Source organism: Dermacentor andersoni, chromosome 9 (genome assembly GCF_023375885.2).
Source record: "Dermacentor andersoni chromosome 9, qqDerAnde1_hic_scaffold, whole genome shotgun sequence".
Lineage (NCBI taxonomy): Eukaryota > Metazoa > Arthropoda > Arachnida > Ixodida > Ixodidae > Dermacentor > Dermacentor andersoni.
In genome coordinates, this window is record NC_092822.1 from 137,800,499 (window position 1) to 137,827,406 (window position 26,908).

General features: G+C 46.3%; 1 protein-coding gene across 2 annotated transcripts in view; it reads left to right on the forward strand.

Annotated features, from left to right (window-relative positions):
• LOC126529770 (26S proteasome non-ATPase regulatory subunit 13-like) overlaps positions 1 to 26,908 on the forward strand; it is a 199,400-nt gene that overhangs the window by 131,166 nt on the left and 41,326 nt on the right. For both annotated transcript variants that reach the window (XM_055070023.2, XM_050177280.3), the window contains exons 8-9: positions 15,069 to 15,148; positions 17,735 to 17,860. In XM_055070023.2, coding sequence (XP_054925998.1) covers positions 15,069 to 15,148; positions 17,735 to 17,860 — 206 coding nt within the window. The remainder of the gene's footprint in view (positions 1 to 15,068; positions 15,149 to 17,734; positions 17,861 to 26,908) is intronic.

Sequence of the window (26,908 nt, forward strand, 5' to 3'; positions counted from 1 at the left end):
ACCAAGCACATAATAATCACCTTTGGTTCAAGTGTCCTGCCCGAGTCAGTCGAGGCCGGGTACATCAAGCTCTGTGTTAGGCCATACATGCCCAATCCCCTCAGATGTTTGAAATGCCAACGTTTCGGCCACAGTTTGCAGACCTGCCAAGGCCGTCAAACCTGTGCGAAATGCAGTGCCCATGAACATGCCTCTGAAGCTTGCGAGAACACTCTCCATTGTGTAAACTGTGAGGGGGAGCATGCCGCATACTCACGGTCGTGCCCATCCTGGAAGAAAGAGAAAGAAATTGGGGCGATAAAAGTAAAAGAAAACATAACTTTCAAGGAGGCACGCAGGCAGGTTTCATACCTGCCCAAGAACACCTTTGCCGATGTGACGCGTCAGGGGGCAGCGACACAGTGGCTTCCGGCGGCTGTCCAACCCACAAGCAGTGAGTCGGCAGATATGCCACCTGCCCCCGCAGCGGTTGCAGGTAGTGCTGCTCTGCCAACCCAGAAGAAGGGGCCATCTACCTCCGGGCAGGTGGCCTCGAAGGGCTCGTCTAACGTGCCGAGGTCTTCAGGTCAAACAAAGCGCTTGGAAGAGCGCGTGTCCAGCGCCTCGCAAGAAGCGATGGACACAACGACCAGCCAGACGGCGCCACCAGCGCCTAAGGAGCGGCGAGCCTCTCTCAACCGCTCCAAAAAAGAGAAAACTCCCGTCACGGCACCTCGAAAGGGCCCGTCAACAAATATCGCTCTCTTAAGCACACAGCACCAAACAGATTTATTATAATGGAGACGCAAATACTACAGTGGAATGTACGAGGACTTATACATAACCTCGACGAAATTAAAGAACTACTACACACACAATGCCAAGTTGGTGTGTGTTCAAGAGACATATCTGAAACCTACAAACACAAACTTTCTTCGCAATTAATTACTCTTCAGGAAGGACCGCGACGAGGCTAACGCCTCTGGCAGAGTAGCAATTATAGTGGACAAGTCGGTAGCTTGTCGACACTTCGCCTTCAGACGTGTCTTGAGGCAGTGTCAGTTCGGGCCATTCCTTTTAATAAATTAATCACTGTATGTTCCATTTATATACCCCTGAACCATCATCTCGAATAAACAGACTTTTATAACCTTATTACCCAGCTTCCCAAACCTTACATACTCGTGGGAGATTTTAATGCTCACCACACAAAGTGGGGGGACTCACGATGCGACGTAAGAGGTTGACTAGTAGAAAACTTTTTAGTAAACAAGGGTGCATGTCTGTTCAATAAAAACGAACCGACTTATTATTATATGTGCCACAATTCACAATCTTTTATAGACCTATCTATTGGCTCGGCAGCTCTTATGACTTACTTAGAATGGAGCGTTATTAAAAATTCTTATGGAAGTGACCATTTTCCTGTCCTTTTAAACTTAAGTGTACCACAGGAATGCCCTCCACATGCGCCTCGGTGGAAACTAGCTTCTGCCGACTGGGACCATTTCAAGGAATCCACTTACCCATCACGAGATTTTATCACCGATTTTAGTATTGACGACGCGGTAGCCTATCTCACGGCTTTTATCATCGAAGCAGCAAATACATTAATTCCACAATCAAGCGGTAGCTCATCCAAAAGACGAGTTTCGTGGTGGAATGATGAATGCAAGGAGCTGCGGAAAAAACAAAATAAAGCGTGGGGCATACTGCGCCGATACCCAACGGCAGAAAATTTGATAGAATGAAAAAATATTGTCACAGGGAAGGCGGACGCGACGGCAAGCTAAGAAGACAAGCTGGGAGAGATTCTTGTCCGGCATTAACTCCTACACACAGGAGGCAAAAGTATGGAACGGGCTGAGGAGAATAAAGGGATAGCAATTTCAACCATTGCCCCTGGTTGATAAAGAAGCAAACAAGTTGGAAGACCAGGCTGATGCTCTCGGTGAACACTTCGAGTGCGTGTCTAGCTCCACTCACTATTCGCAGACCTTTTTGAAACATAAACCAATAGAAGAACTTAAGCCACTGAATCAGACATGTATCCCAAACGATCCTTATAACCGTCCTTTTACCATTGCTTAACTTAAAGCTTCCCTATCGGTATGTCGGAGCTCTGCACCGGGCCCCGATAGAATAATGTACGATATGCTTAAGCACCTGCACTCCGACATGCAAATCACGCTACTCAAGCTTCTCAATACTATCTGGGCTGCTGGTTATCTCCCATCAAATTGGAAGGAGGCTATTGTGATCCCTGTCTTGAAGCATGGTAAAGACATTTCATTGCTGACTAGCTACCATCCCGTAGTGCTTACGAGCTGCCTCTGTAAGCTTTTTGAAAAAATGATCAATCACTGTCTCGTAAATCTTCTAGAGTCCAGCAAAATGCTTGTGGCAAAATGCTTTCAATGTGGTTTAAGGGAAGGGTGATCTACAATGTGGACATGGCCACAATTAGTACATGACCGGGGTAGTTGGAGAAGTATGGGAGAGGCCTTTGCCCTGCAGTGGGCGTAACCAGGCTGATAATGATAATGATGATCTACAACCAACCATCTCGTGCGTATCGAAGCGAGCATTCGCGATGCCTTCGTGCACAAACGATCTTTCTTATCCGTATTTCTGGATATGGAAAAAGCGTACGACACTACCTGGCGGTACAGAATCCTGCGTGACCTTTCGGCGCTGGGTATCCGCAACAATACGTTAAACATTATAGAGATCTACCTAGTGAACCATACATTTCGGGTGAAAATAGGTCGTGCACTGTTGCGTACATTCATACAGGAAACTGGGGTACTGCGGTGTGGCATACTCAGCTGCAAGCTCTTTGTCGTAAAGATGAACACGCTTCGTGCATCGTTACCACCAGCTATTTTTATTCTGTCTATGTAGACAATATACAAATAGGTTTCAAATCCTGCAACCTCACAGTGTGTGAGAGACGGGTACAGCAGGCCCTAAACAAGGTGTCCATGTGGGCAGACCAAAATGGATTTAAAATCAACCCCCACAAAAGTTCTTGTGTTCTCTTCACAAGAAAGAGAGGTGTGGTCCCAGATCCTTTTCTAGAACTGGGCGGACAACAAATTCCTTTTAACAAAGAGCACAAATTTCTAGGTGTTATACTTGACTCCAAGCTTACTTTCATTTCACACATAAAATGTCTAAAAGCCAAATGTCTAAAAACAATGAACTTACTTAAAATTCTATCCCACACAACATGGGGTAGTGACAGGAAGTGCCTGTTGAATCTTTACAGGAGCCTAGTTTGTTCACGAATAGACTATGGTGCCGTAGTATATCACTCTGCCGCCCCAAGCGCGCTAAAGATGTTAGACCTCGTTAACCATCTGGGAATCCGCCTGGCCACTGGCACATTTTGAACAAGCCCTGTTGAAAGTCTATATGTCGAGTCAGATGAGTGGTCACTCCGTTTTCAGAGAACATACATCAGCTTTACCTATTTTCTGAAAGTGCGCTCTAATAAGGAACATCCGTGTTTCACAACTTTAACGACTTGACGTGTGAAATATTATTTCATAACAGACCCTCTATGAGATTGCCTTTCTCACTGCGTGTAAGAGAACTTAGCGAAGAAATGGACGTCCCATTTCTCGAACATCGCCTAATGCCTGCAGCTAAGCTATTACCGCCCTCGGAGTGGCAGGTGATAGAATGTGACGTATCCTTTGTAGAGGTCACAAATCACGCTCCTGAGCTGGAAATTGCCATGCATTTTCGTATGTCTATATTTATTATGCCATGTGTAGATTGGTAGACAGCTCACCTTCAAGCAAATTATGCAAGAAAGCGGAATTCCCTCAATTTCTGGAAAGGTATTTGCTCTGCAAGAAAACTGGGTGTATATTTAATACCAGCACATTTAAATACATAAACTCAGCAAGTTTCATCAAAATCGACAAAGAAATTAAAGAAAAAGTTTTCAGGCGCAAGGTCCCCCCTTAAGTGTTGAGGGCCAGCAGAGGGCATCATGGTCTGTTATGACCACGAACGGCCGTCCGTATAGGTTCAGACGGAATTTTTTGACAGCTCAGACGAGGGATTGGCACACCCGCTCGGTAATGGTGTAATTTTTTTCCTACTATGACTGGAGGCGACTAGCATACACTATCACACGGTTAGCTCCCTTCTGTGTTTGGGCAAGGATAGCACCTATGCCATGGCCGCTTGCATTGGTGTGAAGTTCTGTTCTAGCAGCTGGGTCAGAATGAGCCAGCACAGCTGGTGATGTGAGAGCAGAAATCAGCGATGCAAAGGAAGTCGCTTGGTCTGTGCCCCAAGATAAGGTTGCATCCTTTTTGTGGAGGTCCATGAGGGTTCGAGCAATGTCCGTGAAGTTCCTAACAAAGTGACAAAAGTAGGAGCAGAACCATGGTAGCTGCATACATCATGCGTGGGCTGCGGAACCGGGAACTCGCGGACGGCACAGACTTTGTCAGGGTCTGGTTGGACACCAGTAGCATCAACTAGGTGTCCAAGTAATTTGAACTGGCAGCGCCTAAAGGTGCGTTTAGAGGCGTTGAGCTGGAGGCCAGCCTGGTTAAATATGTCGAGAATGGCCGACAGGTGAGAGAGGTGGCTTTTAAAACTGGGCGAGAAAACGATGACATCGTCCAGTCGACCACTTAAGACCGCGTAGAAGAGTGTCCATCATGCATTCGAAAGTTACAGGTGCGTTACACAACCCAAAAGGCATGACCTTAAATGGGTGGAAGACGTCGGGTGTGATGAAAGCGGTCTTCTTGCGGTTTGCAGTCATCGACGGCAATTTGCCGGTATCCCAGGCGGAGAGTTAGCGATGAGAAATATCTGGCACCATGGAGGCAGTGGAGGGCATCATCAATTCGAGGGAAAGGATACACATCCTTCTTCATTACCTGTTTGAGATGGCAGTAATCGATGCAAAATCGCCAGCTGTCGACCTTCTTTTCACAAGCACCACAGGGGATGCCCAACGACTAGAGGAAGGCTCTATCACTTCTTTCCCAAGCATTTTCTCTACCTCCTTTTGGGTCACTTGGCGCTCAGAGTGGTACACTTGGTAAAGGTGCTTGTGAAGGCGGCTGGCGTCTCCAGTGTCGAAGCGGTGGGCCACAACATGTGTATGGCCTAGTGGACTGTTGTCAACATCAAAAATGTCAAATTAAGAAAATAGGACAGAGCAGAGTGCTTCACTTTGGGAAAGTAAGAGGTCAGGGGATATCACTTTGTTCAGAAGTGCCTTGGTTGGCACCGGTATGACAGGTTGGGGCACGGTCTCTGCATCAGCAGCAAATGCACAAACTGTACATTCTTATAGTGGTGACAGTTCGGATAGTGAAATTCCTTAAGGAAGAATATTGGTCGAAGTAGAAAAGTGGTAGCTGGAAGCATCGTTCTGTTGTTGGCAACAACCACTATGGTGTAAGAAAGTGTGATGTTGCGCAAGAGGATCAGATCTGTGAGGGGAGCGACCACATAGTCACCATGAGGGACTAGAGGAAACGGTGACAGGACGTAGAGGACTGAGCAGGTAGTTATAGAATCTGCACAGAACGTAGGTGAGTGTTACATGATGCGGTGTCAAGACACAATGGCAGTTCGAACTGCAAAATAGCAGTAGAACAATTGATGAGGACAGAGTGGGTGGTCAAACAGCAGTACCAAGAATGACATCATGTCGGCAAGCGTCGAGAACAGTGAAGAGAACTGAAGTTTGGTGGCCGGCAACAGTATCGCAAGCAGTGCACATACCAAGAACCAGTGTTCGGGCTTAGTAGGAGAGACAGCAGGTGTCAGCACTTTTTGTAGGTGGCGTTGAAGCGTAAAAGTCATAACAGATATGTGAGCACCAGTATCAATGAGAGCAGTAATAGCCACACCATCGATGAGAACACCAAGCAAGTTGCGTCTTGAAGTAGGCATCGGTAGAGGTTTTTTGGTCCTTGTCATCAGTGCAGACTCGCCTCCCGGAGCTGCACTGGCTAGTTTCCTGGATGGTGGCCAGAGTAACCGGTGAAGGGAGAGTGACGGCATTGAGGGGAGCATAACGTGCGACTCTGAGGGGATGGCGATCGGCTAGACCAGTGTCCTGGAGCAGCAATATCGGCATATGTCGATGCAGAGCGCGAAGGTAGACAGTGAAGTTCACGGGTCAGAAGGTGGTCGTCAAGAAGAGATGTGCTAGAAAACTGGCCACGACCTTGGTGGTGGTCACCGGGGAAGCTTGGTTGGTAATACCGACGACTGCGGCAGTGGCATGAAATGTGGCCAATGCGAGAGCAAGAAAAACAGATTGGTTGATTGTCTGGCATCCTTCAATCAGATGGGTTTTTGTAGTGGGGTGTGAAACAGGGAGTAGAAGCGGCAGCAGCAACAATTGGGGCGGTGTAGCGTTCAGTGTGAGGACCGGGAGCGCACATGGGGTGAGGTGCATGACAGGTGTCTTGTGGAATGGCTATATTCGCAACCTCTTGACAGACGATGGCTTGAATGAAGGATATTGTCACCAAATGGTCGTGAGCAGGTGCCTGATAAGCGGCTGGAGCCATGGCTTGGAGCTCCTGGCGAACAATCTTGGTTAGGTTGTTAGGCGTTGAGAACAGAGGGGGCGTCATGGGATCTTCGTATGAAGATGTCGCAGCCTAGTCTGGTAAAGCAGTGAGTAATGTGTCTGATTTTTGCTTGTTCAAACCGATGTCATTCTGTTATAAAAGAGTCACCCGTGCTGCAGTGCTTACACATGAGTGTGTTGAAGGCATCTTCAGCTATGCCTCTCAACACATGGCCCACCTTGTCGGCCTCTGGCATGTCTTCTTCAATGGCGCGGCACAAGGCTAGCACCTCTTGGATATATGCGACGTATGATTCTGTCGACATCTGAGCTCTGGCCACGAGTTTGTGCCGGGCTGTCATTTGTCGTACGACCGATCGGCCAAACAATTCGCGCATCTTCTTGCTTACATCCCAACTTGTCAGTTCTTTGTACATATGAAACCACACGCAAACTGTGCCCTGTAGGTAGAAAATGTTGGTGAGCATTGGCCTCTCGTCCCACCTGTGGTGCTTACTGACATGCTCGTACAATAGGAGCCAATCGTCGACGTTATTGTTGTCCATACCGCAAAATGTGCCGGGATCGAGGGGATTTCGAAAGGACCACTGTTGCTGGAGCCGCGGGCGCAGCCTGCGATGACGGCGTACTGTCTTCGGCCATGAGGCGAGAGAAACATGGTGTCCGCGACGAAAATCGAGGGCCGGGAGGAATAGAGCCTGCAACCTCCACCAAAAAGATGTTATGGGGAGTATTTACTCAACAGTAAATGGCTAGCACTTGGGTAGTCAAGGCTGCACAGGGCACACAGGTTTTAGCAGGTTAAGTTACGACAGCAGGGTGTCTACCAACAGAGAAAACTGGGAATTCTCAGAGATTTTGAGTAGTCTGGAAAAACTCAGGGAAATCTCAGGGAATTTGTGCCTATATCAGGGAAAACTAGGTGTAATTTTATTGAAAGGGTCGAAAGTCTCGGTAATGCTGGCTCAAGTAACTGTCAGGAATCGTAATGAATCGCCTTTGACGTCCTGTCGTCGGCTCGAGGAGTTGCCAGTGTACAGTGGGCGACTGACTTTCCGGATTCCCGGTAATTTGGACAGCTTCGCAGCATCACCACGTACCCCACAGAGTCAATGTATCAGAACTTTTGAAATTTCTGACGCAAGAACTCTTCGCCGTTCGATTTTCCGGACGTTTTGCTGACCGCAGGTCCAAAACGGCATTAATCAAAGCCACCACCGCTGCCATTTTGATTACCTCGCCGCCTTGAACCGGCGCTCTCGCACGCAGATCCTTTGGCAGCCGTAGCCACCCCTGCGGCGACGTTCGCTATGCAGCTTCTTGAATGGGGTGCCGTGTTTTTTATTGAAAGAATTTGCTGCTGTCAGCAATGGCACAGACTCCGCCTTTGCAGTCCTCACGATTGGCTTAGAAGCTTAGAAAGCACGGTGCAATGTATAATGCCGGTTCCTGAAAGCCAGCTTTGCCTTTGTACTGAAATGTTACTTGGTGAAGCATACACAAAAGTATTGCAGTGAAGCATAATAAGTAGAACTTGTTGCTGGGCAAGTTGGTTGGGATCTAATGAATACATTGTTGCGCCAAAAAAAAGGAAAATAAGGACTTGGGAAGGAAGAGTACGAAATGACAGATTGAGCACTGAACTTCAACTGATTTTATTCTTAGAGCAGGGCAGGGAGAATGAACAAAGCGCATGCGTACATCAGTGTTCCCTAGAGCGATTACAGTGACGTTTTCAACATTTGCAACTCGTTTTCAAACAGAAAAACAGACGTGTCACTAATACAACTTGTGCCTCTTACTTTTATGTTAAATGCCTCTAAAAGTTTTCTTGCTAACGTATCACCACTCCTGCCAAGTATCTTTATCTCACGCAGTAGTGGCTGGCATGTTCCTTCCAGGCAAACCGTGCAATGTGCAGGTAAATGCGCGTTACCTTTGTTGATTACAGACAGTTCATGCTCTCGGGCCCGGTCATTAACACATCTCCCCGTTTGTCCAACGTAGGATTTCCCACATTTTAGCGGTATTTCGTATATAACGCCCGTCACACATTTCACGTACTGTCTAGTGTGCTTTTTCTGGCATCCTGACTTTTTTGTCAATGCTGCTTATGCGTGGACACAGTCCAGCCAACTTGCGTGGTGCTGAGAAAGGACAGGCCTTCAGGGTGTTTTCGAATGTGCCTGTGGCGGTTTGAGCCCTTAAGGCCAGCAAATGACATGCATTTATTTTTTCGAACTTGCCGATCTTTTGGACGTTTTCGAGCCCCCTAGTGAGTTAGAAAAATTGTGCGTGGACTGTGCAACTGACCAAGAAGATGCTTAAAATGGTCTGTGGGACGAAGCAGTGGTGGAAGGAGGACAAGAACAGAAAGGACCTACGCATTGAGGAATGAACGGGAAAGGAAGCGTGCTGCCGCCATTTTGAAGGAGCTTGAGCTCAAAAAACAAACTGTTGGCTGATGCCGAGATGCAGGTGTCCCTCATCCAAACCAAAATAAACTCTTTAAAGCAGTGAAACACAACACTAAGGCGTCGTGTGCGGGCTGAGAGTATGTCAGGGCAGTTGAGGTTGACTTACGAACTGTCGAGAGAGAATCTCAATTGTGCCAAAGTTCCGGCCTCATACCACTGAGCTTGCCATCAGTTGATAGAAATAGCTCAGATTCGAAAATATTTCCTTCTGTATGCATCTCCTTTTTCGTATTTGAGAGTGTCCGACTCGATTTGAAATTTTTATTCGAAGACATTTTATTTGCTGTGCATTTTACTAACCCCTCCCTTCCATTCTCTTCTTGAATAACATAAATACTACTCCTTAGTAGTATTCAAATTGGATTAAGTCGTTATTTTTACAATTTTTTTCATATGCTTACTAGAGAGTGACAGCATCGGGCGATGTGGTTTCAGCCTGTGTTGACATAAAACATCGTTCTGCATCACTCAGGGAGTTTTGCAAAGGCACTCAGGGAAAATTTGGAAAACTCAAGGAATTTGGGAATGCCAACTTGGTAGACACCCTGATCAAGCATGTATAGGTGCCTAAGTAACTCAAGTGACTAGGTGTCTATTTGTCACCGCCCCATTTCAAAGGGGATATTCCAATAAACCATCATTATTGTAATCATCGGACGATAGCACCCTTATCATCACTGTGTTTCACTAGATCATGCAGCAAACATCTACCACTCTTCAACAGTATTGGCTCTGGGGCAGCACATTGTTTAGCTGCATCAATCTTTTATGTGCATTCCGTCTTGCAGTCATTGGGAAGCACTCGATGGCCTTTAAGTGATTGCAGTGATGGCAGTGCAGTCTTCACCATAATTCACGGGGACTGAAATCTCCAAACAATTTATTTATTTATTTATTTATTTATTTACAAATACTGCAGCCCAGAAGGGCTATTGCAGGAGTGGGTGAATACAAAATGTGGAAAATACAAATCACCATACAAAAGAAGCATATGTGAGTAACATGGCTAAGGGGAGCACTCAATAGCATCCCCAAATTCTCTATGTGGTAAACAACGGATGGAACCAGGTAGGTCATTCCAGAGTTCAATTGTCCTAGGAAAGAAACTGTATTTAAAAGTGTTGGTGTGAGCAAAAAAGACAGATAAGTTTAAGTCATTGCTGTTTCTCATGATTAGGGGCTTTGCACGGGTCAGATATGTGTTAGGTGAAGCATAACGTGGAGAGTTAGAGAGTGTAGAAGTTTCGGAGAAGTAATGAGACGACGGTGGGAAAGAGGGGTTAACAGGGTGTCTACCAACCGGGAAAACCGAGGATTCTCAGCGAATTTCAATAGTCTGGAAATAATCAGGGAAAACTCAGGAATTTGTGCTTCTATCAGGGAAAATTAGCTGTAATTTTATTGAAAGAGAACGAAAGTCGTGTTAATGCTGGCTCCAGTAACAGAGGAATCGCAACGAATCGTCATTGACGCCGTGTCATCGGCACGAGGTATTTCCAGAGCAGTTAACGACAGATTTTCCAGACGCCCGATTTTTCGGACATGCCCGATAATTCGCACGGCTTCGCGGCACCACCACGTACTCCATACAGTCAACGCATATTGCCCTGACTGCAGTTCTGAAATGGCATTAATAAAAACCACCACCGCCGCCTCGAACTGGCACTCTCGCACGCAGATCCGCTGGCAGCCGTAGCCACCACCGCGGCAGCGTTAGGCCTAGCTGCTTCTACGTTCGCTATTAAGCTTCTTGCCATGTGCTGCCGTATTTTTCATTGAAAGAATTCGCCGCTGTCAGCAATGGCATTGACTCCGCCTTTGTAATCCTCGCGATTGGCTTCGAAGCTCGCAAAGCACTGCGCGTTGCGTAATGCCAGTCTCCGAAACTTAGCTTCGCCTCAGTACAGCGTGTTACGCGGTGAAGCATAACAAGCGTGAGAAGGGGCAATTGTCACGGGACACAGTACGTATTCCTTAATTATACACGCATGCACCCCCGTCTCCTGTCACAGTACGAACACCGATATGACTAATAAGTGTACTGGCAGGCCTTCAGAGCTTTTTCAGACGGGCCTGTGGCAAGTTTAGCCCCTAAGGGCAGTTAAAGACATTTGTTTCTTTCGGACTGTCCGATTTTTCAGATGTTTTTGCGGCCCCTAGGGAGTCCGGAAAATCGGACGTTGACTGTACAACTGACAAAGAGGAGGCTTCAAATGATCCATGGGGTGAACGCATGGCACAAGGAGGACAAGAACAGAGAGGACCGACACACTGAAGAAGTAACAGGAAGGGAAGCAGGCCGTTGCCTCTTAGAAGGAGCTTGAGCTCAAAAAACAAAGTGTTGGCTGACGCCGAGATGCAGGTGTCCCTCATCCAAACCAATATAAACTCCTTAAAGCAGTGAAAGCCAACACTGAGGTGTTGTGTATGGGCTGAGAGTATAACAGGAGAGTTGACGTTGACTTCCCAGCTGCTGAGAGAGAATCTTAGTAGTGACAAAGTTCAGGCCTCATACTGATGAGCTTGCTATCAATTGATTGAAATAGCTCATATTCGAAAATATTTACATCTGTATGCATCTCCTTTTCATTTGTATTTGAATATGTTCGACTCAATTTGGAATGGGTTTTACCATTTTTTTTCGCTGTGCATTTTACTAATACCTTCTTTCTGTTTTCTTCTTAAATAAAATAGATATTACTCCTTACTATTCAAACTGGATTAAGTCATTTTTTTTTTTTTTCAACATGCCTACTAGAGAGTGACAGCATCGGGCAGCATGGTGTCAGCCTGTCTTGACATAAAACAAAGTTCTGGCTCATTCAGAGAATTTCGCAAAGGTGCTCAGGGAAAACCTGGAAAACTCAGAGAATTTGGAAATGTCAACTTGGTAGACACCCGAGCATATGCAGATGAGATGATGGTGACAACATTCTGTCATCACGGCGGTATATGAAACGAACCGCCTTTTTCTGAACAGATTCAATTTTGTGGATGTCCGAAATTTTGTAAGGGTTCCATATGGTAGCCGCATATTCAAGAGTAGGTCTTACAAGTGTTTTGTATGTAATGAGTTTAGTTTCTTTGGGGGCAGCACGTAGGGTTCGGGTTAGGTAACCAAGTTTTTTTAGTGCTTTGTTGCAAGTTGTTAGAATATCTGCTGACCAGGATAACCTTGGAGTGAAAAGGAGGCCTAAATACTTATATTCATATGTGTGCTGCAGAAAAGTGGATCTATAGGCGTATTTAGTATTTATGGAGGACAACAAGCTTTAGGAGGTTGGCTTGGCCATGAGGCAGCATATGAAATGACAGAGTGGCGGAAAAGACGAGCACAACTGAATAAGAGCATTCATAGTTGGCTCGTAGTGACTGCGTTATTCTGCATAGCATTTGGAGCACAGTTCGAAGCTGGGGATAACAGAAATGTCGGAATAAAGAAGTAGGGGCACATTTGAACGTTACGTTTTTAAATGTGCATGTTCCTATGCACAGAACACAGCGGAAGCACTTTGCTTCATTGTCCACTCAGTGAGACAACTCCTTATGGCTGTAATTTTGCCAATGTGACATTTAGCGGTTGGACGCAGTTTAACAGGCTGGGCGTATCATTTGCCTCTCTCGTACAGAATAAATCATCATTAGAGGGACAATAACAAGAAAAGTATCAAGTTAACTTGTCTGATTCCTTTAAAGCAGAATTTTCTTTAACTTTCTGGTATCAAGATAAAAGCTAGACTTACATTTTACAAATTTCACATTGAAATTGCAGTGTGTCAGTAGGGTCACTGTGATGTCACATATATCTGTGCATTTTGTCGTATTTCATTCAGCCTTTGTGCAAGTTCTTGGAATGTGCTATATCTTTGGCTACCTTAGAATTCAATAGAGTTTATCTCTACTGATAAATGATTAACTACAGTCAACGACCGATTTTTCGGACCCTCTAGGGAACGTAAAAACGTCTGAAAATTCAGGCAGTCCGAAAAAATGAATGCATGCAAAAAAACGCACCCTTTCTATTTTTTTCTCAGATCTAGAGGTAAACGGCGAAGTAACAGGCTTCCAAAACCCTGCCACAGCATCAGTGAAGTGACTATAAAAAGAGGCGTTCAAGAACTCTGTATGCAGGCGACTGCCGGTTTATTATGTACACGTGCATCGTCGGGCAGCCGGTGTTATTGCTGCAGTGGCTTGAAGAACTTGTTGATTGTTGTTTTGACGGCGTTCCGGTTGCATGTGATCATATTCGCCTCGATCTGAGCAAGGGTCATGTCAGCACTGTACACCGATGAAAGAGTGAACAGTGCTCGCGTCAACTCGGCGCTTGTAGGTGGCGCAGGCATTGGCTCCTCATTTTCAACATCGGAGTCTTCTGAATCCCCCACAACCCGACGGACTATTTCCTCGTCAGTCAGGTGTGCGCGGAAGTCGAGCTCGTCAGCGTCAACAAACTGTTCAAAAGTTATTTCCGTGGGTATGGAAACCCCAGCAGAGCGGAGGTCGTTGATCACGTCGTCCGACAGTACTGCTTTCCGCGCTTCGATGCCATCGGCGAGGACGATGAAGACGGAGTGGGTGCCATCGATGGCAAGCGAAATCCTCAAGTTGTGAACAGTGGAGTTCGCTGACGAGCGTCGAAGCACTTAGGCCTAGCGTCGCAGAGCACACTTGACACAACAGACAACCACACGCCACGCTAGCCAAAACGTGGCCTGCACAAACAAACAAACAAAATGTCGCCGCTCCGGAAACTCCGCCGGAGGCGGAAGTGCGGCGATGAACATAGCCAGCGTGGCCAGACCCAATCGGTGTGTGACGACTAGATTCGGCTAGTTGTGGTTCAAAGCGGTGATATGCTTCGGCTGCAAGTGGATTTCCTTCTCAAGGGCGCTGCGCGAGGAGCCAAAAGACCTTCCGTTCGTCAAAAAGTCCGGAAAATTGGACGGCGGGTGGTTTGAGCCTCCGAAACTTCAGATGTCCTTATACATTGATTCTATGGGGCTCGTGGCGGTGCCGCGAAGACGGCCGAAATATCAGGCATGTCCGAAAATTCAGTCGTTGACTGTAGTCCCAACCAGATGGCATTACACTTCATTAGTCCTCTTTTGCAAATAAAGCTTTACACGAAGAGAGCTGCTTACAATTCATGCAGCAAACTTGTGCATTTGTTGTCGCGCATTGTTTATACTTTAGAATGCCACATAAATGATAGACACGTGCTGGGCGATTGCGTGTTTATTTGCTTTCATTTCGAGAAAACAATTAAGCTCAATTAGTGCACACAAGCATTCTCTGCAAGAATGCTTTTCCTTGTCTTACAGGCTTTTGTTGACGTATATGATTATTTTTATTTTCAGCGTTTCGGTATCCATCCTAGACTTGCCAGGCCTTTGCATGTACGTTAGTTTCGAAAATGTCCTGTCAACACCACAGCTACCATTTACAATGTAGAGTGACGTTCGTCCACAATAACCCTCTAATGCCGATGGCATGGCAACGCCGATTTCACTCGAAAACGAATGCCCTACTTATACATTGGCTCTATGGTGCCTGTGGCAGTGCCGCTAATAAATAATCAAAACATGTGTGGAAACTTGGCGTCCACAGTATTGGTTGGCGACTGCACAAGCCCTACAATTCAGGTGTGTGCACAGGGCCCACTTTTTTTCTCTTTATTTTTTTTTTAATATATCGGAGTGCTTTTTTGCAGCAAGCGATGTGTAAAACTAACAAAACAGGCAGCAATTACTGGGGAAATAACTTGACACTTATTCTGCAGTAATTTATCAAATAAGGAGTATGTTGGGTCTTACTAAGCGAATCCCATGCGGCAAATCTACTGCTCCCAGAGCACCCTTGGTGACTTCCATCCCTGTTTGTTGGTAAGTTATCAGATTCTTGGTGATTTGAGGCTTCTCTCGACATTGTTTGGATAGGTATCGCTTGGTGATGAATGTGGTCCACAAAGCTCTAGAAGCGGGCATCAATAATGAAATTTTGTTTTTTGTCTTGGCGATGTGCAGTGGAGGAGCTGCGTCACCGTGCCTTTGCCCTGTGCCTGGCTGCACTGCTGGGGGAGGGTGTCTACAACTTTGGTGAACTGGTGAGCACTGTTGCCACGACAACACCCCATCTTCCTCCTGCGCCGGATGTCACCATCATTCACTGCTATTTCACTCCGGCTCAATATCTAGTTACAGTGCATCAAAAAGCTGGGAGGTATGCTCTGAATAGTTCACAACAGAATGTAGTTGTGGGCTTTGGAACTAGTTATATTACAGATATACATAGCTTGAGTACTGTCAGGTGTCAAACCAATGCTTGTATAGTTGCTAAGTGACTGCTTGCAAGAGGCATCTTTTTTTGCAGAAAAGTGACATGCTGCCTGCCATCAGTACAGCGGACTTCCTTCGACTCCAGTTAATTCGATCCGCACTGGAGGTCCTGGCTTGCACCCATGCATTTCTGTTGGCGCAAACTTTAGCTATTTCCATCCTAAAATTGGCCTTCACCAGATAACTTGGACTTGACCAGGCAACATGGACACGCTTAAGGCGCATTCACACCGAAAGCGGAGCGTCTAAGCGGCCAAGCGGATTTTCAATGCGGCAAGGTGGTGAGCGCGCGCGCCTGTTCAGACCGGGTGGCTGTTGTTTGCGTCGCAGAGGAGGCAGAGCATGTAGCATTTTCGTCGGTCGTTCGTCCTCAACACGCGCGCGCGAGTGTTGTCACCGCGCCATCATCGTCTGGCGTTTTGATTGGCCGCGGGAAAGCGGACAGCTCCGGCGGGCGGAAAAAAAATCGGTCCGCGAGCGATCGGGCTCGCCGCCGCGTTTTCCGCCCGCTTTTAGCCACCTGGACAGGAGGTTTGCCTGCTTTCTGTTCGCTCGCTTGCCCGCTTTGGCCGCTCCGCCTTCGGTGTGAACGTGCCCTTATGGTTACTCCTATAGCAACCGCTTTAGGGGCAACGCCTGTCTGGCTGAGCTTAGTGGATAGTAAATGCGTTGAACACACCATATCTCCCGTTGGAAATGCGGCTGGCCCTAGGAAAATTTTAAAGCTATAACCGAAACTCCCTTTACCTGATTTTAAAACTCGCCTTTATATTTATTTTGAGAGAATTAGGCCTAAGATTGCCTGTGCGGTGCAATCAAATACGAAACCACAACCGCCTTCGCGGCATTTTATGATTTACTGCTTAACACGAGTGTATTGCGGTGAAGCTGACTTCAATAACTGTGTAGTGAAGCTGACTTCTAAAAACAAGTGGCCATAGTGCATCATCGTCAGCCTATTTTGTGTCCACTGCAGGACGAAGGCCTCTCCCTGCGATCTCAAATTACCCCTGTCCTGCACCAACCGATTGCATCTAGCACCCGCAAATTTCCTAATTTCGTTGCGCCACCTAGTCTGTACTTTATTTAGGAGATTTTCTGCCATTTCTATAATGTTTTCTACTTTGGACGCATAGAAAGTGGGTGCCTGTTGTCTCTGGCAAATACTGCCAAATTAATCACTGGTGGGTTGTGGCATTTTTTCCTGCATCTTGTTTAATTTGACCTGCCAGATAACCCTACATATTTTCTTGGACCTGTCAGGGTTCAGTTAAGGGACCTTGACTGTATACTCCCTCACTTTTATTGCCAACCATGTTGCAATGGAATGTTTGCCAAATTAGTAGTAACGTTGCTCACGAAGTAGTGTATGATTAATTAATATCTCACTTCTAGGTTTAGTGAAAATTTAGTTCATGGACTATTTTGCTGCGATGAAGACTACTGGGTTGGTGTTGTACTGCAGTTATCTTGACGCATTTGCTCCAAGAATTTGCGGGGTGCCGACAGCAAGCAAACAATGTTCCACATGCAGAAACAAAAAATCGATAAATCCTTGTTTCTCTGTAACCTTCAATCTGAGTGAAACGAAACAAGAAAAGGGAACTGCACGAAAAGGCACAACAGACAAACTCGTATTTCATGTACAAACGTCTGCTGGGGAGTATCGTGCTGTGAACTGCCAACCGGCATTTTATGACGCGTCTCTCTCAGATGAGTAGCGTCAGCACTACTGTTTTACTCTGTGGTTCTGCCGCTTCTGCTGCAATGGCATGCCTTGCAGATGTGCTTTGAATTTATTTGCATAAAAGTGAGTCTTGTGGCACCACCCGCTGGGGCCTTCGAACGCTTTTCAAGCCACCGTTTTCCTGCTGCAGGTTGCGTAGACTGGAGATGCCTCTAGCGTACGTCAAACAACCGATATCAAAATAATTATATTTTAATCGTGCAAACAAATCGCTGCATTGCTTCCAACAGCATTGTCGCCCAGTAGTGCTAACCAGAAGCATCATCGTTGCCACTCGCTCCTCCGTGTTTGGTTAAAATATAAGTTGCAGATAACTACTGCATTGAAGCAAGAACATGATAAATTGATATTTCGATTTCATTTAATTTTTGTTTGCTGTCCTTTTTATTTTAACGCAGACACTACAACTGCGAAACACAGTAGGAGTACTGGCTGCTCTTGTGCCTCTAAGAATTGCTCTATGTTTGGAGAACACAAGGAAGGGACAAGCTTAGAAGTTCGCTGTACATCTGTGAATGCTCGCCTGTTTTTCTGATGAACAGTCTATGCTGAAAGAAAGGTTGTCGTTCTGCTTGATGGTAATGTGCTCTTGTGTTGATGTCTACAGTTGGCGCACCCAATCCTGGAGTGCCTGCAGGGCACTGACCGCCACTGGGTGGTGCAGTTGCTGTCGGCCTTCAACAGTGGATCCCTGGCACAGTATGAGGCCCTGAGGCCTGCCTGGTCACTGCAGGTACGTCATTTGGTAGTTTGTGCAGGGAGATACTGTTGCTTCCTCCAGTGGCAGGACACTACTTGCAACTTCTCTGGTACGGCAATATTTAATGAGTACTATGAATTATTTGCTGTGGGCCCTCACCAGGCCCCATAGCAAATTTTGGTTATATGCTGGAAGTTGTTATGTGTCCTCTAGGGGGCGTTCTGCCGCAGAAATGTTTCAAATCGGCTCATTAATAGCCGAGATAGAAATATTTCAGTGCCGTGAACCTATGATTTCAGCAAGCGGGCTCCACTGCCAAGCAAGGCGCTCTCTCCACTCGCCCCGTCTAGCCTTCGCAAGTGAAATTCCTTCCCTGCGTTTTCCCATACCAGGCCTCGAGGATTGGGTGACGCATACGCCCCGCCTTCAATTTTTTTTCTCCGCGCCATTTTCTTTTTCCTGCGCTATGCATTTCCGCTGACTGCGCTGCGCGCGAGCTGTTGTCTCGTTCATGCAGCACACGATTTTGTGCGCTGTGCACAAGGAAACATGACTAGCGGTATAATTCAGTACTACGTGAATACTGAGGCATAACAAGTGGATCGCAGAGCGTGATCACGTGCTGGAACACGGTAGAAAATGGCATAGTTTAGGTACTTGCGCACGTGACCTCATGACCGTGGGAACAAGCAGACGAAGTGGAAGTACATCTCTCTAGCTTCGGTGCAAAGTAAAACAAACAACACGTAGACATTCCATTTGTGTTTTATTATTTCTCTAAACTTCAATTCGTCAATTTAAGCAACAGATCGCACGATAACAAATGTTGTCTTGAATAATTCTCGAAGTTACGTGTCGCCACGAGCGACGTCACACTGCGGACCCGATTACGTAGGCGCAGGAACCCGACTACATCGCCATCCTTCTCCGGGCAGATTCGCCGCAAGTGAAGAGGGAAAGGGCGTTCGGATTGAAATTTCAGGCCTTTCCGCAGCGCGTAGCGATGTAATTCTTTGCAAACATGGTCGTTGGCACGCATTGTACATTCTGTACTTGTCAGCTCAATATGGCCAGGGTGCTTAAGCAGCATGGTAAATAAATATTGCTACTGTCCATAAAATTGATGTCTGCCTAACTACACTGCATCTCAACAGCTTAAGCATTATTAAGATCACAAATGAGAACATTTGTGCATTCATTTATACACTAGTGCTGGTTCCACAAGAGAATGCATGAAAGACATGAAGCTATTAGAATTAATGCATTCTTTTTCTGCGGGAGTGTGATGCGCGGCTTCACTACTGCAAAAATAAATGCCCTAAGGTAAACCAAACTGAACAGCAAGAACACTTGGAAAGAACAAGTATAAAGTGTAGGTGAAGTATCATGCGTGCATCTATTTAATACATTCAATTCAGTACTTTCACTTCAATTTACCGAAGCGTTATGTGGTTTTGTGAACAAAAGAAGTTGCCGGCACACTCAAAAAACAAAAGTATATTCATAAGGCTGCTCAATCACGGCTGGCCACGGCTACGAGATGGAAAATCTGACACTCGTTCCGATATCGCTCTTTCTTTCGTGATCGTGTGTGCAGAACGATGGCCTCGCAACTAAATATTTCTTTAAAAAACAGCATCAAAGGGTCGTGACTGCCCATATGTAATGTAGGATCTAGTTTGTTAACTTGTCTCCGCCTCTAAAGTAACCAGGTGAATGTTACATTACAATTCAAGCAGCGATGCTGAACAACTCACCGGCATTGCCGTCCTCAGTCACAGCAGAATCCAGCTCCCGTTTTGATGCAGATGTGTTCCACGTCGCTCACAAATGAAACCTAGCTTGCAGGCTTGCATCTCCGCTCGCAAACACCTCACTTCACCCCAGGTTAAATAATGTGAGGTATCGAAGCGCAATAAAGGTTTTAGCTCAAAATAAGAAACCAGCTCAAGTGTACGAACCAATGAATCCGTGGCTGCCGTGCACGTATACCAGTAAAAATTTTAAATCCAGGCCAGAGATCGTGTGGGAGGTCGATGATGCTGAACATGATTTGCGTTTACAGTGGCAAAAGAAAAAAAAAGTTACAACTGAAGAGTACAATGTATAATTAGGAATGATAATTTGTACTCTTTTGTCATGTAATAAAAATACTTCGAGAAGTGTGGGAGAAAGTTGGTAGGTTGAAATTGCGCTTACTACGGCACCTCTAGCGGGAGATATTGGGCTCACACAGGCAGACTTTGAATGGCTGTACTATGTTTGTTTTATTAGCAGCACCGCACAGTCGATTTTTTATCGCCCTCTGTTGCCATTTGTTGAACTTGAGAGTGTGCTACCCCTGGTGCTGCCACAAGTTGTTTGTTAAGCCGTTAGGTTCCGACTTCACACTTGGGGAAGGGTCCGCTTGGTGGCAGGCGTGGCCAAGGCGCAGTAGCCTTGGCCGGCGGCTGAGTTTTTGTTTCACTCTCAGTCAAAATGTTGAGATATGGGCAATTTGGCCCAAAAGTACTTCAGGATAAAGGGCAATAAATACACGGCATGTATGGGAAGTGGTTCAGTACTGAAGAAAATTTCGACTTGGCCTATATTTTTAGATAGTATGCGAGTTCTACTTAACAAGGTATTACTGTATACGATAAATCATCAAATCGAAAGGGGCATTTTTATTTGCTAGCTCTACTTGTTCACAAAAACTGTGTCTGTTGCATAGGTCACTTAATGACTATCGGGCATGCGCTGTCTGCGCTAGCTTATCAGGACAGCACTGATATCAAGCGTGCGTTTGACTATTTAAGAGCGTGGCAATAAACCCTTCGCTGCTTCTTGTTCCTGCCATCGTGTAGTTGCCTCGATCTTTACCAGACACACGTCGCACACGTTACATGGTGTCAGAAGTGGGCACTTCGGGTCGAAGCGTGGATCTGGTGGAGCCCCAACGATGGAACTACTGAAGGCACCGCCACCCTTGCAACTTACCAGCAATCTCTCTGAGCAATAGAAGCGCTTCAAACAGAAGTTTCACTTGTTCATAGTGGCAATCACGACGAAAGAGCAACCCCGCACGGAAGCTGCAAAAGCGGCACTCCTTCTGAGTGTGGCTGGTGACGGAGCACTTGACGTGTTCAACACGTTCAAGTTTGAAGCACAAGAATCCAAGGAAGACTACGCAACAATCGTTGAAAAGTTCGAGTCTTACTGCTCTGAGGTAAGCAACGAAGTGCATGAGCGATATCTGTTTCGCTCGAGGAAGCAGGCAGATGAGGAACCGTTCGAAAAATTTCTTCGTGACCTAAAAAAGCAAGCTGGGCAGTGGATTTTCGGAGAACAGTGTGATTCAATGATCCGGGATCAAATAGTGTTCGGCACGAATAACTCAAAGTTGCGCGAAAAAATGCTTCGCGAACAACAGTTGACTCTACTTAAGGTGGAAGAATTTTGCAAGGTTGCCGAATCTGTGGCGCAACGAAACGAGGTCCGGAGGGCCACGGACGGCCACATTGATGGTATTGCGGGGCCCGCAACTGCACCGAAAAGCAAAAACGCCCAAAATGGCAACAAGCAGTACCGCTGCACAAAGTGCGACCGGCGGCACAGACCAAGGCAGTGTCCTGCATACGGAAAGAAATGCAACGTATGCCACTTGCCCAATCATTTAGCAGTGTGCTGTCGAGAAGTGTCCAAAATTGCTGAAGTCAGCAAAGACGACTTTGACGATAACTTCGAAATCCTAGAAGTTAATGTTGGGAACAGAAATGCGAAAGACTGGATAGTAGAAGCTGAGGTCAAGGGCAAGAAGGACTCCTTCAAGGTAGACACCGGGTCACAGGCCAGCTTACTGCCGTTTTCGGCATACCGGAAAATGCGTGCGGGGGGACCGTTGACTGCTGCTACCTCGGTACTACGAGCCTACAACGGAGGCGTCATAACACACTTTGGAGCAACGTCGCAGGAGGTGACGGTAGGAAATACTTCCGCCACAGTCCAGTTCTTTATCGTAAAACACTGCAGTCAAGCCATACTAGGACTGGAAGCGAGTGAAGCCTTGGGCCTTTTTCAACGCACAGTGGCCACTGTAAGCGCCTCAACAGACTACGAAGCAGTGACGAATTTCCAGCACCTCTTCCAGGGATTAGGCTGCTTGAAGCAACCATACAGCATGGTCCTGCAACCAACAGCGGTTCCTGTCGTTCAACCAGCGCGGCGTATTCCCCTGTCTCTGCGGGGCCCTCTTCAGGAAGAGCTGCGAAGACTGGAGCGCGAGGCCATCATCGCAAAAGAGAACGACCCCACGGACTGGGTAAGCCCTTTGGTTACCGTCAAGAAAAAGGACGGCAGAATTAGAATTTGCATGGACCCCGGAAAATTAATGAGAACATAAAAAGAGAACACTCCCAGCTCCCAAGGCGCGAGGATATGGAAGGGGAATTGGCCGGTGCAACTGTATTTAGTTGCTTGGACGCAAACTCCGGCTTCCACCAGATTGCACTTGACGAGCAGACATCGAAAATAGGCACTTTTGCTACTCTTTTTGGCAGGTACCGTTACCTCCGATTGCCTTTCAGCATCGCCTCAGCGCCTGAAATCTTTCAAAGGGCGATGACTCAAGTATTTGAGGGCCTTCCCGGTGTACATGTGTACATTGACGATATTTTGGTATGGGGAGCAAACAAACAGCAGCATAACCAGAGACTGATTGCGGTCTTGAAAGCGGCCGAAAAAGCCGGCTTAACGTTCAACGCGAAAAAATGCCGGTTTGGTGTTATGGAAATACAATTCCTGGGTGATATCATTGGACATGACGGCAGCTCGCCAGACCCAACACTTATCAAAAGCTTGCTTGAAACGCCGGAACCCAAAACCAAATGTGATGTTCAGCGCATGCTCGGTGTAATCAACTACTTTGCAAAGTACGTGCCACGGCTTTCCAAGCGGACTGCGCTTCTCCGAGCGCTTATCAAAACACACGCAGTATTTGAGTGGACTCAAAACCACAGAAAAGAGTGGAAAGGTATCACTCAAATTTTAACCATGACACCCGTACTCGCCATCTTTGATCCCCAAAGTCAGTCCAAAATAACACGTGATGCATCAAAAGATGGCATGGGTGCAGCGCTCTTGCAGTGTCACGATGGTGATAAGTGGCACCGAGTGGCATATGCATCCCGTGCGCTAACACAAGCTGAGCAGCGTTACGCGCAGATTGAAAAGGAGACTCTCAGCATTTCGTTCGGCTGTGAGAAGTTTCACCACTTCGTGTACGGGCACAAAGTTTTTATTGAAACTGACCATAAACCGTTGCTATCTATTGCTGCAAAAGGGATCTGCGACATGCCTCCCCGCCTTCAGAGGTTTTTTTTTAAGACTTCTGAAATATGATTTCGTTTTGCAGTACGTACCAGGAAAACACCTTGTCTTGGCCGACATGCTGTCAAAATTGGCTCTGGCTAGTCACGAGGACATCGCTGGCGCCACTGACGACGTGGAAGTGCACGCAGTGCAAGTCCTGGGCTATTTGGTCACGGGCGCTACGCAACAGAAGCTGGTGCAAGAAACTGCGCGTGACGGTTACTTGAGCACATTCATCTCCAATTTGTCAAGCGGTGAGAGCCTGCAGGGTGAACTCAAGCCATTTTCGTCAGAGCTTTCCGTCGTGGACGGTATATTGCTGAAAGGAACAAAAGTGGTCATACCTAAAAGCATGCGACATGAAATCTTAGGACGAATTCATACTGGGCACCTAGGATTGCAGAAATGCAAAGAAAGAGCACGACGTTTGGTTTTTGGTCTGGGCTCAGCAGCAACTTATCCCTGCTGATTCAGAGTTGCTCTACTTGTCGGAAGTTTTCATACAAGCGACCGAAAGAACCGTTACTCATGCGCCCAATCACCATTATGTGCATGGGTTCGAGTTGCGGACATTTTTTCGTTTGGGGGGTAGTTCGTACGTCGTAGCGTTTGACGTGCTTTCAAACTCCCCGGAAGTCCAGAAGCTCCAGGACACCACTGCAAGAGCAACAATTTCCACACTTAGCGCAATGTTTGCCAGGTATGGCGTACCTCTGGAGGTGTGCACCGACAACGGGCCGCAGTTTTCAAGTTATGAATTTGCAGAATTCGCAAGAAAATATAACTTCGCTCATGTCACATCCAGTCCGCGCTTCCCACAGTCCAACAGTTTGGCAGAGAAAGGGTTACAGATCGTGAAACGCCTCTTGAAGAAAAGTGAAGACTCACGTGAAGACTTTTGGCTAGGCTTGTTGGCCTACCGCTCTACACCGCTTGTGGACGGCCGATCACCTGGAGAACTTCTTCAAGGCAGGCATTTCAGGTCGAATGTACCCGATTTTGGCGACGTACAGCCTACGCCAGTCAAAAAACATCGTCAGAACAACGGCGGAAAGCATTTGTCACCCTTGGACAAAGGGTCTATCGTAAGGCTCAGGGACACATTGTGATGGGTAGAACGTCTCCGTGGTACTACAACGTGAAAACAGAAGGTGGTCGGGTGTTTAGACGTAGCAGACGGCATCTCCTTCAGACTCGCGAACAGTGGACAGCAGACGAGAGTGATGATGATGACTGCGGTTCGTCTTACAGCTTGTGCACTGACTCTAGTGCAAGTAACTGTTGATTTTACACCGTGCCAGCCTACACACCCGCATCCTCAAGCGTCGTCCGCCGATGGCCCGGCACCAACTATAGCGCACCACGTGCTATCTCCTCCTAGGCCGACGCTAGTCCTAAGGAGGTCGGGTCTCGATCTTTACCAGACACACGTCGCACACATTACAATGACCTATGTAAGCAGCTATTTCAGAGATGAAAGTTCTGTGCCAATTGCGCCAACATGCACCAAACCATCGAGCTGTGCCAGCCTGTGCCAAAACACTAATTTTGAATAAAGTTGCCAAATTTAGCAGCGTGTGCGTGTCCAGTGGCAACCGCACAGCCACAGACATGCGTTTGCTAGCGCTTAGCACTGCAATTCAAGCCTAAGCAATCCGTTTCTGCATTGGTGTCTTTGGAGTGTGGGTATGTTTGGCGGCATAATTGTAACCAGGCAACATGAAAATGAAAACGGTTTTATGCCATACAGTGCATTATGAATGCTTTATAAAAGTCGAGCCTTTGCATATAGTATGCGGAGCAGTTAAAGATGAGTTGAACTGGTCCTCATTTTATGGGGCAGTCAGGAAGTAAAGCCCCATTGAATGAATAAGGTCGTACAGTCTGCTCAATGTGTAGCACATCTGTTTTGTTATACATTCTAGTACTCGATTTTGCACCTTATTGGTACATCTGCCTTGATTAATGGGCGAACGCCATGAGTGGGACAATATAAATCGATTTCAAAAGCACACCACGTTTGGTTGCCGGGTTGATAGTGCGGCACGCCGACAAACTAACTACTTGCTTTCATGAAACTTCTTGGTCAGAAATATCCAATGGTACCCGCAATCGTCACTCAAATTTGCAATTCAGGCTACACTATTTTCTGCCTGGCCACATTACGCAAGATCAGGCTCTTACTGCTGCAGAATGCAAGCCAAGGATGTAAAGTACCATATTTAGTCAACCATATTGGCCAAATTTAGTAATCTATAAATGTTTGGCAAAACTATAAACCTCCGAAATTTCATTCGTGCCAACGATGTTCATGACATGACTTGAGCAAATCAAGTCCAAAAATTTTAATAAACCATTGTGCGGCGAATGAAATGTCTGCTGCTGTTTTGCACTGGCTTTATGGAGCCTGTGGCATAACCCCGAATAAGCCCTAATAATCAAGCTTATTCAAAATATTGGTCAATGACGCTGACTGGAAAGCCAGTAAATATTTTTATCCCTTGATTATTTTCAAAAATATCTGGAAGCCTTTTCTCGGCAAGTAATGTGAATTACAGGCAAATGTGCAATAACCTGTACATGTTGCTTCCCATTTATTCTTCGGTATTCTGCTATCTTAACTGAAGATTGCCAAGAATTAAAAATTACCTGAGGGAACTATGTGAACGGCGTTTACTGTAACTTGGGAAGTGTTGTTCATGGTGGTCACTGTGAATATTTCTCGTTCATTGTGCTCGAATGTGTTTAATTAGCTAAATCTATAAATTTAACTGATCAATAAGATGTTAATGAAAAAGTTGTGGATGATGTTTGCAAAAAAATATTAGCATTTAAAACAACCTAGGATTTGTGAAGAACCTGCCGTGGTGGCCTACTGACTTTGGTGTTTTGCTGCTAAGCCCGAGATTGCGAGATCAAATCCTGGCCGTGGCGGCCTCATTTCGATGAGGTCGAAAAGCAAAAACACCTTTGTACTGTGCATTATGTTCACATTATAGAAGCTACCGAGATCGCACGGGCAAGAGATGATTGTGTCAGTTGGCCATCAGTGGCCTCATCAAAGAAAGATCGTAAATTCTTGACATAGTCTGCATATGGCAGTGTACCTTCATCTTCTCGGCGGATTCGGATGGGTGTGTATTAGCACTTGCCCTATCTCAATTTGTCCCTCGTCCTTACTGCACTATGTTACTTGCCTTACGATGAATAACCAACATGCCCAAACCTATTCCCTTCTCTCAGCAGCAAGGAGCACGGGTTTGTGAAGAGCAAGGGCGCACTCTTTTGCAGGTTCCACCCCCAATCCTGAGCTTATTGCTTGACAGCAAATGCGATGAGTGACAACTGGTACAGGGCCTCTGAGCTTATGGGAAATTGATAGGTATAATTAGGCACAGGTTGGCGAGAGCGGACAACTAGCATAAATTCCTAAATCTTCCAAAGCTAACATGAGCCAAATACACACTCTTTTAGTATAACTGCTTACTAGTTTACTTTTTTACCAGTACAATGTAGTTGCAACGTTCTAACATGTTAAAATAAACCAACTTTCTAATAAATACATGTGCATATCATTATGTGATATCGATGCTAAGTAGGTATTCATATTCAATTCGTATTGGAAAATTCGCACACACCTAATTATAAGTGGTCTATGCTGTATCGACTTGTGCACGAGGGCCAAACTGTGCAGCCGAAAGAGTTGCTCATTCCAAGGAAAAGATGCTGCTG